General features: G+C 42.4%; 1 protein-coding gene across 1 annotated transcript in view; it reads left to right on the top strand.

The window, feature by feature from the left end:
* Positions 1 to 4771: 4771 nt before the first annotated feature.
* Positions 4772 to 18278, top strand: part of LOC136857590 (uncharacterized) — a 251892-nt gene continuing 238385 nt past the window's right edge. Inside the window, exon 1 of the mRNA XM_067136372.2 lies at positions 4772 to 4930. Within this exon, the coding sequence (XP_066992473.2) occupies positions 4913 to 4930 (18 nt within the window). The 5' untranslated portion in view covers positions 4772 to 4912. The remainder of the gene's footprint in view (positions 4931 to 18278) is intronic.

The raw sequence follows: 18278 nt of genomic DNA, 5'->3' as shown, positions 1-18278 counted from the left end.
GTTCCAGTCCTCGTACCACTTTTCAAATTTAATTGCAGAGCCAGGAATCGAACTCGGGCTCCGGGGGTGGAGCTAATCACACTAATCAGTACACCACAGAGGCGGATACATATATTTCCACCGTAGAAAACTGTTTTCATTCACCGATTGCTGTTCATTTATGTGGACGTACACACTCCAGTAACTTAGCACGTGTGACATATGTGATGCTTGTTGTTTTAAGGGGCCTAACATCGAAGGTCATCGGCCCCTATGTGACATATGTAAATCAATTACAGTTCGAAACATCAACCACAATGTTTCTCGCATCTAAATCTTGGAAATAGCTGAAAGTATAGTGTGTAATCATTATTTTCCATGCATTCTTAAAAAGGATGTACCAAAGAGTATATTGAATAAGACAAGGATCTCATATGAGGTTTGTGTGCTCTAAACACTGTCCCTCCTCCTCCTCATCATCATCATCATCAACATCATCATCATCATCATCCCCCAAATCTTAAATCTATTGTCTTATCACTCGAGCCAAATGTCTTGGTTCCGCACACGTCTTAATCTCTTAGTAATTTGCGAAACGTTGCCCGTGCGGTTAGGGTCGCGCAGTTGTGAGCTTGCGTTCGGGAGATAGTGGGTTCAAATCCCACTTTATCGGCAGCCCTGAGGATGATTTTCTGTGGTTTCCCATTTTCACACCAGGCAAATGCTGGGGCTGTATCCTAATTAAGGCCACGGCCGCTTCCTTCCAACTCCTATAGGCCTACATTTCTTATCCCATCGCCGCTACAAGATCTATCTGTATCGGTGCGACGTAAAGCAGATTGTAAATAATAATAATAATAATAATAATAATAATAATAATAATAATAATAATAATAATAATAATAATAATAATAGGTCTAATAATTCCAAGACCTACTTTTCCTTTTATCTGTTTCAAGAGGTACTGCGTTAAGGTACTGGTAATACCATAAGGTCCATGGATAAATGGTCAGCGTGGTGGCGTTCGGTTCATAGAGTCGCGGGTTCGATTCCCGATTGGGCCACTTTTGAATAATTCCTCTTGCTCCGGGGTTGGGTGTTTTTGATTGTCTTATATTGTCGCCACCACCACCACACAACATATCACAAGACTAACCGCCATAGAAACATGCAATTGTTAATACAATACATCCCTCCACACAGGGTTGACGTCGGGAAAGGCATCTGGCCGTAAAACAGGGTTTAATCCACATTAGTGCTGACCCAAAATACCTGGAAAAGTTAAGAAGAAGAAGAAGAAGAATAAGAAGAAGAATTCTTAAGAGGCGACTAGGTGGGGTGACCAAGGGCTCTCTACTTGGGAGAATGGATTGGCGACTACTGAGATCGTGCAATCGCGATTACAAGAATTCCGGGTGGAAAAGGAAACAGGTAGCGTTGAGGATGAAGAAGTAACCAAGGCAACGTCACATGTGTTCGTCTTCCAGGAGGTGTGGCTTGCGACGTTGCGCACTGAGATGCCACTCCCAACTCCATTTTTCGGGAACTGATTAGGATGTTTCTATGGTTAATCATTCTGGCTATACTAGCTTTTCCCAATCAAGGAAAACAATTAATTAACTGTAATTTAATTGCGATGAAGTGTGCACGATGTAATCCCACCCCAATATATATAGCATTTAATTGTTTGACAAGCGCTAACAATAACTTCGTAGGAACGGTTTTCCAAACGCCCTTGCGTCTCTGATAATAATAATAATAATAATAATAATAATAATAATAATAATAATAATAATAATAATAATAATAATAATAATAATAATAATTTCGTGTGGCTATTTCTAGCCGAGTGCAGCCCTTGTAAGGCAGACCCTCCGATGAGGGTGGGCGGCATCTGTCATGTGTAGGTAACTGCGTGTTAATGTGGTGGAGGATAGTGTTATGTGTGGTGTGTGAGTTGCAGGGATGTTGGGGATAACACAAACACCCAGTCCCCGGGCCATTGGAATTAACCAATGCAGGTTAAAATCCCCGATCCGGCCGGGAATCGAACCCGGGACCCTCTGAACCGAAGGCTAGTACGCTGACCATTCAGCCAACGAGTCAGGCGTCTCTGATAATCATAATTATTTAATGCCAGGTTATTTTTACTTTGGGTTTTGAGGATAAACATTATTATTATTATTATTATTATTATTATTATTATTATTATTATTATTATTATTATTATTAGTAGTAGTAGTAGTAGTAGTAGTAGTAGTAGTAGTAGTAGTATTTAACAGGGCCTATATTGACGAAAATAAGGGTCATTTTTTCTTACAGTGGTTGAGCGCGATGCCATTTTTAATGAAGTCATAGTCGAGACCGCTAATATTTCAGCCAGACTTCGCACACAAGAATTACAAAGAAGCTGGAGAATTTGCCCCTCAATGAGTTGACATACACATTACGTCTGTTGGCTTGAAGGAGCCGTGTGGTTCCTTCCTTCATTCCCCTCTCCCTTCATTGTCGAGCCAGTGGGACGTTTGGGCGGGCACGAAAGCAAGTACCATCCCCCTCCGCCTGTGTTTTGTTCATGCTAGATATCTTCGTACTTCTGTTTTCACCACCTCCCCTCACTTTTCAGATGTTTGCATGTGTTAACGCGTCTAATGGATATGACCAATGAGAGAGAGTGTGTAAGTAGGTAGTGGGTGGTTCTGAGGGCTGTATTGATTTCTTGCCTGAAATGAATATTTCTGGCCATGAGATCCTAAAGATTTCGAGTGTACAAGAGTCTAGCGTTGCTTCCACTTACTGATATGCCGAGGTGAGTGGTTCGAGCGATAAAGTGCTTGGCCTACTGAGCCCTAGTTGGCGGGTTCGATCCGAGATCAGACCGGTGATACTTGAAGTTAAGCCGATGGTGTATACTAGGGTGGGCAATAAAGATATGTATGACCGAGCTCGATAGCTGCAGTCGCTTAAGTGCGGCCAGTATCCAGTATTCGGGAGATAGTAGGTTCGAACCCCACTGTCGGCAGCCCTGAAAATGGTTTTCCGTGGTTTCCCATTTTCACACCAGGCAAATGCTGGGGCTGTACCTTAATTAAGGCCACGGCCGCTTCCTTCCCACTCCCAGCCCTTCCCTGTCCCATCGTCGCCATAAGACCTATCTGTGTCGGTGCGACGCAAAGCAACTAGCCAAATATATGTATGTATGTATGTATGTATGTATGTATGTATGATACTTGAAGTTGTTCATATACGCCAGCCTCGTGTCGATAGAGATATCGGCTTGAAATAACTCCTCCGGGACTAACTTTCAGTACCTTGGTGTCACCGAAAACCCTATAAAAAAAGCAATTAGTAGACTTAAAAGCAAGAACATTATTACATTTACTTGTATCACTCTCCTAACTTTTACCTATTCAACCTCACTTGATCAAGTCTTGTTCTCCCCCCGACTCCAGCAGTAATTAGATTTGTGAGGCCTAGGAAGTCGTTCATGGACCTTTCTTTTCATTTGCCGATACCTTCATTTGTCGAACATTCGGATCTCATCTTTTTTTCTCTTCAGGTTAGAGTTGAGAAGGGGTTGTTATATGGTTGTACTTGCCTTTAAAGTAATACCACCGGGCGAGTTGGCCGTGCGTGTAGAGGCGCGCGGCTGTGAGCTTGCATCCGGGAGATAGTAGGTTCGAATCCCACTATCGGCAGCCCTGAAAATGGTTTTCCGTGGTTTCCCATTTTCACACCAGGCAAATGCTGGGGTTGTACCTTAATTAAGGCCACGGCCGCTTCCTTCCAACTCCTAGGCCTTTCCTATCCCATCGTCGCCATAAGACCTATCTGTGTCGGTGCGACGTAAAGCAAATAGCAAAAAAAGTAATACCCGTCATCACTTTCACTGAAGGTGTTCAAATACGTCAGCCACGTGTCAGTAGATTTACTGGCACGTAAAAGATCTCCTGCGGGACTAAATTCCGGCACCTCGGCGTCTCCGAAAACCGCAAAAAATAGCGGAACGTCAACACAAATAACATTATTATTCACTTTCATTAGTTGCTGGATAGAGAAGCGACGTTGGTTTTTATTCTTGACAAAGTCACCTCCACACATGCCTTGGAGGTCTCTGAAGGGGAGTATGGAAAAGCTTCTTCTTTTTGTGACATCTTTAGTGTCGTGTGATAGGGGAATAGGCTCTCCGATCTGCCACTTCACCTTCAGGAATTAATCATGTACTCGACAACCTTGAAAGATTAATGAACCTAGGTCCATGCGCCTCTTCAAAAGTCAAAGTCTGTTTCAAAATTTCCCATTTTCCCGACGGGGAATTGAACACTGAGTCCTTTCTAATGAACTATCTTTAGTGCCTCGGCTAGGCAACCCATTATTATTAATCTATTATTTATATTCTTTTTATATAAGTTCCTCTGTGTTTTATTCCTAGACTCCCTTTGTGAGTAAATTAGAATGAGAGCAACGTTCTCTTTTGACCCCGAATTCCAAAACAGCAAGGCAGTCGTCCAGATAAACTACGGTGACCTTGACTCTAGCATAATGCCTTGCAAAACCAAGGGCGAGTGCATTAGTAATCGAGCTGAACATATCCCATAGACTGAATGCATTATTCTTTTTAAATGACTGCAGAGTATTTCAGGAATTACTTGAGGTCGGGATTCCTTTTGACCAGGTGAGAAAGTGCCGCGATATTGTTTTGTTTTTTAAGTAGCGCTACCGAGCGGTGAGTGGACGGAAGCCGGCCTAGTTGATCTTAGTGTATAGGAGCCAAAAATACCCCGCTTCTTTCGATGTTCGTCTCTCCGAAGACCAGTAGTTAGCTGGTCTGTTCGAGAAGGTTCACGAGTTAACAGTAGGCTACTCTATAAAGAGCGGGGACTTGCCCACTCGAGCATCAGTTTCAAAACACAGCGCTATCACGTGAGAGAAAATGAATCTCCCAGATTTGGTAAGTAACACCCATGCGTATTTTTTTAAACTAGGCCGTTGTGAAAAATAAGATCAAAGAATAGCGATCAGGGAAGTGCGGATTTTTATGTAATTACATATTTTCCCCCTGCATATGTTTCTGGCTGGAAACTCAAACTTTTGGCGAATTAGGTTACCCAGATCATGAAATGTTTAATTCCAGCACTTCATAATTTTATATATTTCGCTTAGTAATACATCTACACATTTTTTACATACATATCGTTGCCAAATTTTGTTTAATTAAACACCTTGTAGAGAGAATGATAATATATGTGATTTTAAACTCGAAGTAGTCAGTATCTAATAGGATGTATGTTTTGCCTTTCAAGATGTGATACCATCATTCAGGTATATTGTTAGGTGGTATTTTCAGAGAAGTAAGAAAAGAAAGAGTGAGTATCTTAGACGTCTTGGGTATTTTCTGGAACGAGTGAAAAAATTCGAAGCAGTCTTTTAGATAAATCCGGGTTATTTAATGCTGGCCAGATCTTCGGTGGAGGAACGCTGGACTCTCCAGAAGACATTGCCATCAGCCACATCAATGTGCAGAAGTATGTAACCATGATCTCATACGATGTGGAGAGATCGCGTTTTCGGTGTATAAGAACATACTTTCCGATCGCCGACGAAACTTAACTTTTGAACACATTAGAAAGTTGTGCTACATTGTATTTCATACTTTGATTAACTTGAGAATTGCACCAAAAATATTGTGATTTATTGAAATGCGTGTAAAATTGTTCTTAAAAATAGTAACAATTTTTTAACTCTGAATGCAATTTTGAATATTTATAGGATAATATTACACAAAATTCTTGACTCTGGTAATCAGTGGTTTGGATTTGTTTTCTATTATTGAAAAAGTTCTGTGATGGTGAGTTTTGTTTTGAATGGCAAAATAACGGCATTTTAAGAGAAAAGGTGCGTCTTTCACTAGTTTAAGTTTAATTTTTTATCGCTCTGTAATTGCAATTACTACTTAAACTAGCATGCCTAGCTTACATTTATTACCATTCATGACTTTTAAAAAGCTTAGTGATTACTTACAAAACTTTTGTCATATTTGTATACTAATGTTATTGCAATTAGGGTTTTCCACTATACGTACTACAATTCAATTCATGAATATTTTCATGATTCTCTCGCGCAAATAAATTAAAGGCATATCAGTAATACAGTATATGCCTACTTTACTCTAGAATTTCTCAAATATTCCTTCAGCATGTATTTCTTAATCGTTAAGGTGCAGAAAAGTCAATGCAGTGATCTCGGAGTTGCGATCAACTGTATTCTGTAAGAAAGAAGTCAACTCCAGGACGAAACTGCACCGGTCTGTAGTGGAGTGAACGCTGGATGGATTCAGGATATATTATTCGTAAGTTAGAAGTAGTCCGCCTCTGTGGTGTAGTGGTTAGTGTAATTAGCTGCCACCCCCGGAGGCCTGGGTTCGATTCCCGGCTCTGCCACGAAATTTGAAAAGTGGTACGAGGGCTGGAACAGAGTCCACTCAGCCTCGGTAGGTCAACTGGGTAGAGGTGGGTTCGATTCCCACCTCAGCCACCCTGGAAGTGGTTTTCCGTGGTTTACCACTTCTCCTCCAGGCAAATGTCGGGATGGTACCTAACTTAAGGCCACGGCCGCTTCCTTCCCTCTTCCTTGTCTATCCCTTCCAATCTTCCCATACCCCCGTAAGGCCCCTGTTCAGCATAGCAGGTGAGGCCGCCTGGGCGAGGTACAGGTCGTCCTCGCCAGTTGTATCCCCCAACCCAGAGTCTGACGTGAGGCGGTAGAGGTGGAATCCCTCGCTGAGTCCGAAGGAAAAACCGACCCTGGAGGGTAAACAGAAAAGAAGAAGAAGTACAAGTTAGAAGTAACAGACATGAAAGTCGCGTGAATGATCGCTGTACTAACAGGTGGGAACAATAACAGGAGGGTATTCGGGATGAGAAGGTTAAGACTAAGTTAGGAATGAACTCGATGCATAAACCACCTTCGGCGGTGGGTCATGTGAGGCGAATGGAGGAGGATAGGTTATTTAGAGTGGAGTTGGGCATTAGGGGTACGAGAAGTAGGGAGAGAACAAAGGCTACGATGGTTAGACTAAGTCTAGTGGCACCTCTGCGTCTCCGAAAACCGTAAAAGTAGTTAGTGAACGTAAAGCCAATAACATTATTATTATTATAATTATTATTATTATTATTATTATTATTATTATTATTATTATTATTATTATTATTATTATTATTTACTTAATTCTCACAGGCTGGCAGACTGAACGTTGAAAGGCGTAACAGTCTATAATTAAAATGTATGTATGTGCGCTACCTTTCATATCAAATTTTCTAATATTTACACTTCTAATATTTTTTAAAGAAACCTTCGATGTGTAACTGCGTCGTTAAAAAACTTTTTAAAGTTAGATTACTTATGACAAAGAAAAGAGCTTAGCCTAGAGCAGATTGTCCATATAAAAAATGCACTGTCGTACAAAATGTCATGGACATATCTTAATATTTATTATTATTATGAAAACCACGTGTAAAAATGAAAGTAACGAAAAATAGCAACAAATACATGATGAGTAGGATGCAGATATTATCATACATGTTCATTTACAAAATCTTTTGAAGTAAAGTCTACTCGTGTCCTCATACCGAGGTGGTGCAGTTCTTTTCAGGCACATCCCCAATGGAGGTGAGCTGCATGTACCATTTTAACCACACACCAGTACTCTGCTATTTTTAAATCTCTGTCACTTCCGGAAAATGAACACTGATCTTCGAGGGCGGCAGCTGATAGCGCTAACCGTTACGCTACGGAGGTGTACCATCTTTTGAAGTACCGGTGGTAGAGATTATTATTATTTTCTCTTGATTGACGAGGAAAGTATCCATATAAATATAATTGTAATTCTGTTCGTACACTTCAAAATTTTACTATCTCGAATTGGATATACAAAAGTCGAAAATGTCATTTATTTTACGTACACTAATTACATTTATGGTTTTCGGAAATGCCGCGGTGCCAGAATTTTGACCCGCAGGTGTTCTTTTCGTGCCAGTAAATCTACCGAAACGGGGCTGATGTATTTCGTAACACTGGACTAATCCGGGATCGAAGCTGCCAAGTCAGATTCAGAAGGCCAGCGTTCTACCGTCTGAGCTACTCAGCCAAGCTCGAAAATAAGTTCAGTTCAATTTACGAGTATGTCTGTTTGTTTTCATCGACATCGCGGGAAAATGGCTAAACAGACTTTCTCGAAAGTCAGTAGTTAAAGTTAGAGATAGCCGAGGTGTGCACTTGGTCACTGTTTCTCAAAGGCCCTGGAACGGGGTCCACTCAGCCTCGGGACGTCAACTGAGTAGAGCGACCCAGCCAGCCTCGCAGTGGTTTTTCCGTGGTTTCACACTTCTCCTCTTCCGTTCTGTTAAGCTTATTTATACATCGTACCACTTTTTTTTTAATTTCGTGGCAGAGCCGGGAATCGAACCCGAGACTCTGGGGGTGGCAGCTAATCACACTAACCACTACACCACAGAGGCAGACTGCCTTTATGTACTTATTTTAATACTTTTGTGTCCGGCCCCAAGGCTCAATGGTTAGCATAATGGCGTTTGAAACAAGAGGCCCCGTGTTTGATTCCCGGCCAGGTCGGGAATGTTATCTTTCACTATCTCGGGGACTGGGTTTTTGTGCCGTCTTCAGCATTAGAATTCAACTTAGATAGGGGCCCATCCTCACCGACGTACATGTCGCTTATACGGCGTCAAATCAAAAGACCTGCACTAGGCCTCTGCGGAGGCCCTGGCCATTATTATTATTATTAATATCAATATTATATTTCTATGTTCTGTAATCTTTAATTCAATCAGAGAGGGACCATTCTTCTCTAGATCCCAATTTCAAAGGCTTCAAATATGCTCACAGGTGGAGATTACAGTCTATGCCTGGGGACAACGCGGAAAAACGTGAACACAACAACCGTAAATCCTGGGAAATTGTCGAAATTATTTATTTAAAAATGGATGCAAAGCAAAGCAGTCTCCGTACAGGTCATGAAGGCCTTTGGAGGAGTGCAAAAAGGCTTCCACTATCCGTAACCTTGGCACTAAGGGGCATAGAGTTGTTAACTCTACACTCGGTCGCCTTTGGTCTCAGGAATTAACCTAGGTACTCATTTTGGATGCAGGCTGAGTGAACCTCAGGGCCATGTGCTACTCCAGAAATGAAAATCTCATTTCGTAAATGTTACGACTTCCTGACTGAGAGTCGAACTTACGTCCTTCTGGTTGAACCGAATACGCATTTACCACCTCTTTTAAATAGAAGAGAACTAGAAAATGTTGATTTCCACGTGATATTTTGAAACACGCCCAATTGCTGGTCGGTGTTGAGAGATAATCCACATCTTACGGTCTGAGGTGTCGAACTACAGTTGCGCTGATTGTTTTACTGTTGGGCAGCCATGCTGATCAGGTGCTTGAACCTCTCTGTTTCACAGACCGTATCGTCCAGTCTGAGAGTCTCCAGGAGTTTTACTACCGGATGCACAGCTATTCCCACTAGACCTCGTGATGCACTTTATGAATGAGAATAGACTTTGAAGAAGTTTTAAAGTGTCTGTTGTAGACGGAAACATTTGTTCCGTTCTGTTAAGCTTATTTATACCTCACGGTATAGGGGAAGCGAACCTGCCTCTTACCAGGAGACCCATCATTCTATTCCCGGCCAGGTCGGAATTTTACCATGGTCTGTGGACTGGTTCAAAGTCCTTTGAGAATAATTGAGGAGATATCTGTCGGTGAAATGGCGGCCCCGGTCTAGAAAGCCCAAGAATAACGCGCTGTCTACACGTTACCTCGTAATTTACAGGTCTTGGAGCTAAGCAGCAGTCGGTTGGTAGGCCAAGGCCCATCGGGGCAGTAGCGCCATGGTGTTTGTTTAGTTTTTTTACAGATATTATTTTTTCTTTTTCAAAAATTGAATTTTTGACTTGAACCTTGTATAAAACCAAACCTCATGTTACAACAGTCCCGAAGGACTATGGCCTACCAAGCAACTGCTGCTCAGCCCGATGGCCTGCAGATTACGAGGTGTCATGTGGTCGGCACGACGAATCTTCTCGGTGATTATTCTTGACTTTCTAGATCGGGGCCGCCATCTCACCATCATATAGCTCTTCAATTGTAACCACGTAGTCCCCTTGTGGGTGGGGGTGGCAGAATAACACCCACGGTACCTCCTGCCTGTCGTAAGAGGCGACCAAAAGGGGCCCCAGGGGCTCTCAACTTTGGAGCGTGGTTTGGCGACTACGGGGCCCTTAGCTGAGTCCTGGCAGTTCTTCCTCTTACTTGTACCATGCTCTTCACTTCCATCTATCCAATCCGACCTCCCTTGGTCAACTCTTGTTCTTTCCCGAACCCGACGTTTTTAGAGCACTCGAGGCCTATGGAATCTTTCATTTTCACGCCCTTCGTGACCTTTGCCTTCCTTCGGCCGATACCTTCATATTTCGATCCTTTCCATTTTTTTCTCTTTGATTAGTGTTATATAGAGGATGGTTGCCTAGTTGCACTTCTTCTTAAAACAATAATCACCACCACCACCTGTAACCATGTAGACTGAGTGAATCAGCCCTCAGACACATGTAAAAATCCCTGACCTGGCCGGGAATCGAACCCGCGGCCTCTGGGTAAAAGGCAGACACGATATCCCTACACCGCGGGGCCGGTCTTCAACTTAGTATATTAAAAAAACATTTTTTTTGTGACGTTGGGATGTGTTAGGAAGGGTTGATCATTTTATTGTTTTAGCTCTTAAAAAATAATCCCCGCGCGGGGCTTAGCTCCTTGCTTCTCACCAGGAAAGGCTGAGGTTCGAATTTCCGTGAATCCTGGGTCGAGATTTCATCTCAAAAATCAGGTGGCGTCAGGAAGGGCATCCAGTCTCAAATCCCCCGGCCAAAACCAAAATGAGCCTCGGTGGCTCCAGCGACCTCATACATGATTGGGATAAGCTGAGAGTAGTTTGTACGCGTCTGTAGTGTAGTGGTTAGTGTGATTAGCTGCCACCCCTGGGGGCCCGGGTTTGATTCCCGACTCTGCCACGAAATTTGAAAAGTGGTACAAGGACTGGAACGAGGTCCACTCAGCCTCGGGAGGTCAAATGAGTAGAGGGGGTTCGTTCGATTCCCGCCTCAGCCATCCTCTAAGTGGTTTTCCGTGATTTCTCACTTCTTCTCCAAGCAAATGCCGCGATGGTACCTAACTTAAGGCCACGGCCGCTTCCTTGCCAATCTTACCATCCCCCACAAGGCCCCTGTTCAATATAGAAGGTGAGGCCGCCTGGGCGAGGTACTGGTCCTCCTCCCCAGTTTAATCCCCGACCAAATGTCACACGGTCCAGGACACTGCCCTTGAGGTGGTAACGGTGGGACTACTCGCTGAGTCCGGGGAGAAAACTAACTCTGGAGGGTAAACGGATTAAATAAATAAATAAATAAATAAATAAATAAATAAATAAATAAATAAATAAATAAATAAATAAATAAATAAATAAATAAATAAATAAATAAATAAATAAATAAATAACATTGCTGGTGCAGATAGCAAGGCACTCCCTCCGACGAGGGTGGGTGGCGTCTGTCGGGTATAGGAAAGTACGTGTTATTGTGGTGAAGGACAGTGTTGTGTGTGGTGTGTAAGTTGCAGGAATGTTGTGGACAGCAGGGCAGCGTTAGATATATTTTGAAGGGTGGAAAAAATCCATTAAGCACTCAAAGGCGTACTATATCGGCATGCAAAAGAACTCTGGTATTTACCCAGCAATATTAATTATAAGAACTCAGCCACAAGCCGTCCAAGACTGATCTGGTTTAGTCTGTTAACTGATAGAGTGAAACGGAACGTCGAAATTAACGTGTATACAGATTGAACGGTGTCTTCATATGATAACTGAGGCCGTACGATTATTTATTTATTTATTTATTTATTTATTTATTTATTTATTTATTTATTTATTTATTTATTTATTTATTTATTTATTTATCTTGAAACATCGTTACGAACTCATTGGATCATTTTGTTTAGGTTTCCAACCATGTTTAGGTATCCTCGCCCACATGTCCTTCATTCTCTTAATTTGAACATTTCTTCTGTTTTCTGACGAGGGAAGTCGTTTGGCTGGTTTGACCTCATATTCAGATACCCTCCAATCCTGAACTTATTGTTTAAAGAAGTGTCTATCTATACTCGGAATCAACTGAAATCCTAAGCGGTCCTTTTGATGTTATATACTCGTATGTTATATAAAAGCCGCTTACATTACCCGCTGTTGTGTGTGTCCTCCGCACCTGAAGCTCCGCGCCCACAAGCTCCGCAGCCCGCCGCATCACCGATGTTTCCAGAGCCTACGAGGTGACTGCACTGCGCCTGGCATGCTCGTCTGTGACGTCAGCCAGCGCTATATAAGAAGCAACGTTCCTCGCCTCTCCAGGACTACCCCAGTGTCCAACGACCAGACCACACCGCAAGTTTGAACAGGTGGACTGATTTCTGGCCGTGAGGTCTCACCTCTGGACATTGCCTCACTTTCCCTGATCCCCGTAGCCACGTCGAGCCCCGAGTCAAGCATTCTGCTACTCCCTCAAGTCCTCACCAGTGCTCTGACGTCAATCTTAGCATTCTGCTAATTAAGAATATCAATGCAAGTTCCTTGCAAGTCTAAGCCTAATACTAGCTTCCTGTTAATACGAAATCTGGCTACGAGTTACATTTGTTATTACTCAGCAGATAGTTTTCGACTATCCAAGGACATTCTCATTGGAACAGACTATCTCATCAAGATAGGATTGAATGTGTATATAGGACTCTCACTTTGTATAAATGTGTATACGCCACAGACCTTCAGTCTACCTTTCAATATCCGCATTAACTGCGTGCCATTAATCAAGCTTCAAGAAAAGTTTAGTTATATTTCTTGTAAATACTGTATAAAACTATTGAAGCAATAAACTTTATGTTGTGTTACTGTATACCAAGTTCCTTGTATACACCACCCGCCATGTTCAGGACGAGAACCGAGGTGAAGGGGAAAGAGGTGAAGTGTTCACACGCGGAAGGATATTTTCCTCAGTTCTTCAGAAGACTACCGGTATACCATCAAAGGGAGCGCTTAGGACTTGAGTTGACGCGGATATATTGTTCAATTAATCCGCTCAGCCTCAAATCATCAGCTATGGCTTGGTGCCATCTAGATTTGCCTTTAAGATTCCAAACTTGTGTTAGGATCTGTTTCGTCAGCTTGCTGTCGGACATTAGGAACACATGACCGAAGAATGTCAGCCTTCTTTTCCTGATAACGTCTGTTACTTTGCCCATCTTGTTAGGCACTTCTTCATTTTTCTGAGCTTCCATGCTCCTTTCTTTTCAATGGATGCTAAGATCATTTTCCCTATCCTTCGTTCTAGTTTCTCCAATTTTCGTTTTAGGGTTTTGTTTCTTCTTCTTTTTCGTATTAATATTTCAACCAATAACCAACAAGGTACATAATGAGGACGATTCGTGGAGTTCATGGGCGCCCGCAAGGGGGGGGGGGAAGGGGGGGCACTTGCCCCCCTGGAATTCTAAAGATGTTGATGTTCAATTGTTTAATATCTTACCAGATTATTTCATAAACTGAAATTACTGACAGTCATCTAGCATATGTTATAACTGGAAGTTTCTGTAAAGAATTTAATGTTGCTGACGTTATATTGGTTTTTATATTCAAGAAAATTGTTAATGTGCCCCCCCCCCTGGAAAAGATCCTGCGGGCGCCATGGTGGAGTTCTTTGGAGTTCAGTAGGGGAGAACGTTATTCGTAGTGTATTGTTGCCGTGAACAGTGTACGGATTGTTTTTTTTTTGCTATTGGCTTTACGTCGCACCGACACAGATAAGTCTTATGGCGACGATGGGACAGGAACGGGCTAGGACTGGGAAGGAAGCGGCCGTGGCCTTAATTTAGGTACAGCCCCAGCATTTGCCTGGTGTGAAAATGGGAAACCACGGAAAACCATCTTCAGGGCTGCCGACAGTGGGGTTCGAACCCACTATCTCCCGAATACTGGATACTGGCCGCACTTAAGCGACTGCAGCTATCGAGCTCGGTACGGATTGTTGTAATGTAATGTATTTTCCATTGTTAAATGAAACTGGGGCCGGGATGTGTGGCTCAGACGGTAGAACCCAAGTTCGTCAATAATAATAATAATAATAAGAGAGAAACAAGAAAAAAACAAGGAAAATTTTACGAAAAATTTTTGGCCCAGTTTGTATAGATGGAATATGGAGAAAAAAATCATCCCAGGAGATATATTGTCATTCTGAAAAAAATTCTCACACTTTTCGGAAAAGACGATTGAAATTTTATGGACACACTATCAGAATGAACACTAACAGGCTAACTAAGAGAATTCTCAACCTGGCCCTTTCATTAAAAACCAAGAACAGCTGGCTTCGTGAAATTGAAACAGATCTCCAGGAAATCAACATCTCAGAAGACATTGTACAGGACAGATGTAAATTCAGAACCAAAATCGACAATCACCACTTTGAAGACAAACCCAACACCAGAGCTACTATAACTTGGACACAAGAACGAAGGAAGAAGCTCAGCGAGAGGATGAAGAGATTTTGGGAGGAAAAGAAGGCCAACACATCAGCTAAGCAAGTTCAACCGTGCTCCTAAGTAGGGCGTAACGATGTAAATAATAATAATAATAATAATAATAATAATAATAATAATAATAATAATAATAATAATAATAATAATAATAATTTCGTGTGGCTATTTCTAGCCGAGTGCAGCCCTTGTAAGGCAGACCCTCCGGTGAGGGTGGGCGGCATCTGCCATATGTAGGTAACTGCGTGTTATTGTGGTGGAGGATAGTGTTGTGTGTGGTGTGTGAGTTGCAGGGAAGTTGGGGACAGCACGAACAACCAGCCCCCGGGCCATTGGAATTAACCAATTAAGGTTAAAATCCCCGACCCGGCCGGGAATCGAACCCGGGACCCTCTGAACCGAAGGCCAGTACGCTGACCATTCAGCCAACGAGTCGGACATAATAATAATAATAATAATAATAATAATAATAATAATAATAATAATAATAATAATAATGAGGTTGACACATTTGTGCACCTTCAAAATACCACCGAACTGAGCCAGGATCGAAATTGTCAACTTGGGCTCAGAAAGCCAGTGTTCTACTTCGGCGAATACAGTGATTCTAGAAACCTAACCCAACCCCATGGTGCAACAGCCCTCATGGGCTTTGGCGTACCAAGCCACCGCTGCTCAGTCCGAAGGCCTATACGTACAATTCGGGGTGACGAGTGGTTAGCGTGCTGGCTTTTTAAACCAGGGCCGCGCTATCTCACCGTCAGATAACTCCTCAGTCGTTTCTCAGATTCAGATAAAAATCATTGGCCTGTCCGCGAATCGAACCGCGGGGCTGTACAGTTTTTAGAATTCTTTAAAATCACGTAAAATCTTTCCAGTTCCTTCTTTCAGTACAGGTAATCGTGCAGCTGGCTTCGTCTCTTCCTTTTTCTGATTATCAACCAATTTGTCATGTTCAGGTGTAGGAGTGCGCTCACCATAACACTCGCCAGCGGCACGATGCCAAATAAACCCAACTTCTCCGACATTTCGTCAGTGCAGGAATTCATTTATCTGTTGCAGCGACTGGTTTCGACCTTTTCAGTGTTCTGTGTTCTGTCCTTTGCTTTTCTTAGACGCTTAGGTCAACTCGTGCATTAGTTCAATGCCCCTTCAGGGATTCTCAATTTGGAGCGTGGGGTAGCGACCACAGGGCCCCTAACTTAGCGTCGTATTACTTCTCCTTATTATACTAGGTTTTTCACTTTTAATATTTTGATGTCTGACCTCTTTGTCAGCCCTTGATTTTTTTTTTTCTTTTACAATTTGCTTTACGTCGCACCGACACAGATAGGTCTTATGGCAATGATGGGAGAGAAAAGGACTAGGAGTGGAAAGGAAGGGACTGTTGCTTTATTTGAGGTTCAGTCCCAACCTTTGTCTGGTTTGAAAATGGGAAACCATGGACAACCATCTTCAGGGCTGCCGACAGAGAGGAAGACTTGGGAGAAAGGAGAAAAGCTGTTCGACTAAACAGTATTTTCCGAGCAGTCAATGCAGATGGCGTGGAATGACATTAGTAGACGAGTAAGTTTGAGTGGTGTTTTTAAAAGCAGAAAAGATCATAATATGAAAATAAAGTTAGAACTGAAGAGGACAAATTTGGACAAATATCCGTTTATAGGAAGAGGAGTTAGGGATTGGAATGATTTACCAAGAGAGATGTTCGATAAATGTACATATTCTCTGAAATTATTTTTAAAAAGATTAGATAAACAAGTGAGGAGCCTCCGTGGCTCAGACGGCAGCGCGTCGGCCTCTCACCGCTGGATACCGTGGTTCAAATCCCGGTCACTCCATGTGAGATTTGTGCTGTACAAAGCGGAGGCGGGACAGGTTTTTCTCCGGGTACTCCGGTTTTCCCTGTCATCTTTCATTCCAGCAACACTCTCCATTCTCATTCCATAGCATCTATCATTCATTAATAAATCACTTTGGGAGTGGCGACCCCATCGTATTAACAGCCTATATCTACTTCATCCGTAACATCCCTGACCCGTCAATGACTGGAAAACAGGTTGTAGGTTTTCATTTTTTTTTTCATAGATAAACAAGTGATAGGAAACCTGCCACCTGGGCGACTGCCCTAAGTACAGATGGATGGTGATTAATTGATTGATTGATTGATTGATTGATTGATTGATTGATTGATTGATTGATTGATTGATTGATTCCTCTTTCTCACCGTCAGATAGCTCCTCAATATTGCAATGACGTAAGCTGAGTGGACTTCGAACCAACCCTGACATACAGGGAAAAATCCCTGGCCTGGCTGGAACCTCGGGGTAAGAGGTAGGCAAGCTACCTCTAGGACCGCGGAGTCGGCCATTATTGTTATAACATATTCCGTAGCCGTTTGTATGGACTGTATATGGCAATTGGTAATTGCCATTACGAAGTCAAGTAATCATATACACAACGCGGAAACGAAGGCTGAAATTCGACGGTCACCTAGTAAGAATGGATGGCAAACGACTGACCAAAAAGATCTTCACATACATCATGGGATTAATAATAATAATAATAATAATAATAATAATAATAATAATAATAATAATAATAATAATAATAATAACAATAATATTTGATTTACGTCCCACTTTTACGGTTTACGGAGAAGCCGAAGTGCCGGAATTTTGTCCCGCAGAAGCTCTTTTACGTGCCAGTAAATCTACCGACACGAGGCTGACGAATTTGAGCACCTTCAAATACCACCGGACTGAGCAAGGATCGAACCTGCCAAGTTGGGGCCAGAAGGCCAGCGCCTCAACCGTCTGAGCCACTCAGCCCGGCATCACGGGATTAACCTCCAAGTGGGTAGAAGAGGTCAAGAGGGCTGCGGAAGAAGTCGGAATTACACTAGGGCTGATGTACTATAGAAGAGAATACAGAAGAGAATTCGGCAGTCTAAAATCATTTGCAGAGAAACCACTAAAAAGGAAACCCAAACGGGTCATTTCCGAAGAGGAGCCAAAGATGAGAAACGAAAGAATGAAGAGGTTCTGGGAAGAGAAGAGAAGAAAGGTCAAGAAGCCTTAAATTCTATGCGGTCCACGATTGGTCAAGTTAAGAATAAGAAGAAGAATAAGAATAAGAAGAAGAAGAAAGTACTCTTCCTGCCAACCCACCCCATTTATACAAGCGATAGGTCTATCTAGCTACAGCCTTTCCTTTTCATATTCTTTGATCTACCATAATGATTTATATTTCTAATATTTCTCGTCTTTAGTTTCATTGACCTGTCACAGTGTCAACCTTGACTTCAACAATATGAAAGTGACTGAGGTATGAGCAATGCCCGTAATGTGGTCGGTTGATGCGTGCATTTCAGAGGACTTGGCAGCCTGATACGTAATAGCAACTTCTGGTTCAATGAGGAAAGCAACGGCAAACTACATCACTCCTTTTCCTAGTGCGCCTTTTCAGTTACGCCTAGCTTATCTATGGCAAGTGATAGTGGAACTGTTGAGGATTCAACCAGCCTTTAGGCTGAATATTACCTACAGAACTTTAGTATTTGCCTTTCTGAACAATACTTCTGTCCCTTTAACCTCCCTCCACTGCCTATAACAACTTGAAATGCTTTTCCTGGCGTTCCGTCGTACACTATATTCCCCACTCTTT

Source organism: Anabrus simplex, chromosome 1 (assembly GCF_040414725.1).
Source record: "Anabrus simplex isolate iqAnaSimp1 chromosome 1, ASM4041472v1, whole genome shotgun sequence".
Lineage (NCBI taxonomy): Eukaryota > Metazoa > Arthropoda > Insecta > Orthoptera > Tettigoniidae > Anabrus > Anabrus simplex.
The sequence above is the reverse complement of the archived record's forward strand: the minus strand, read 5'-3'. Positions and strand labels throughout refer to the sequence as shown.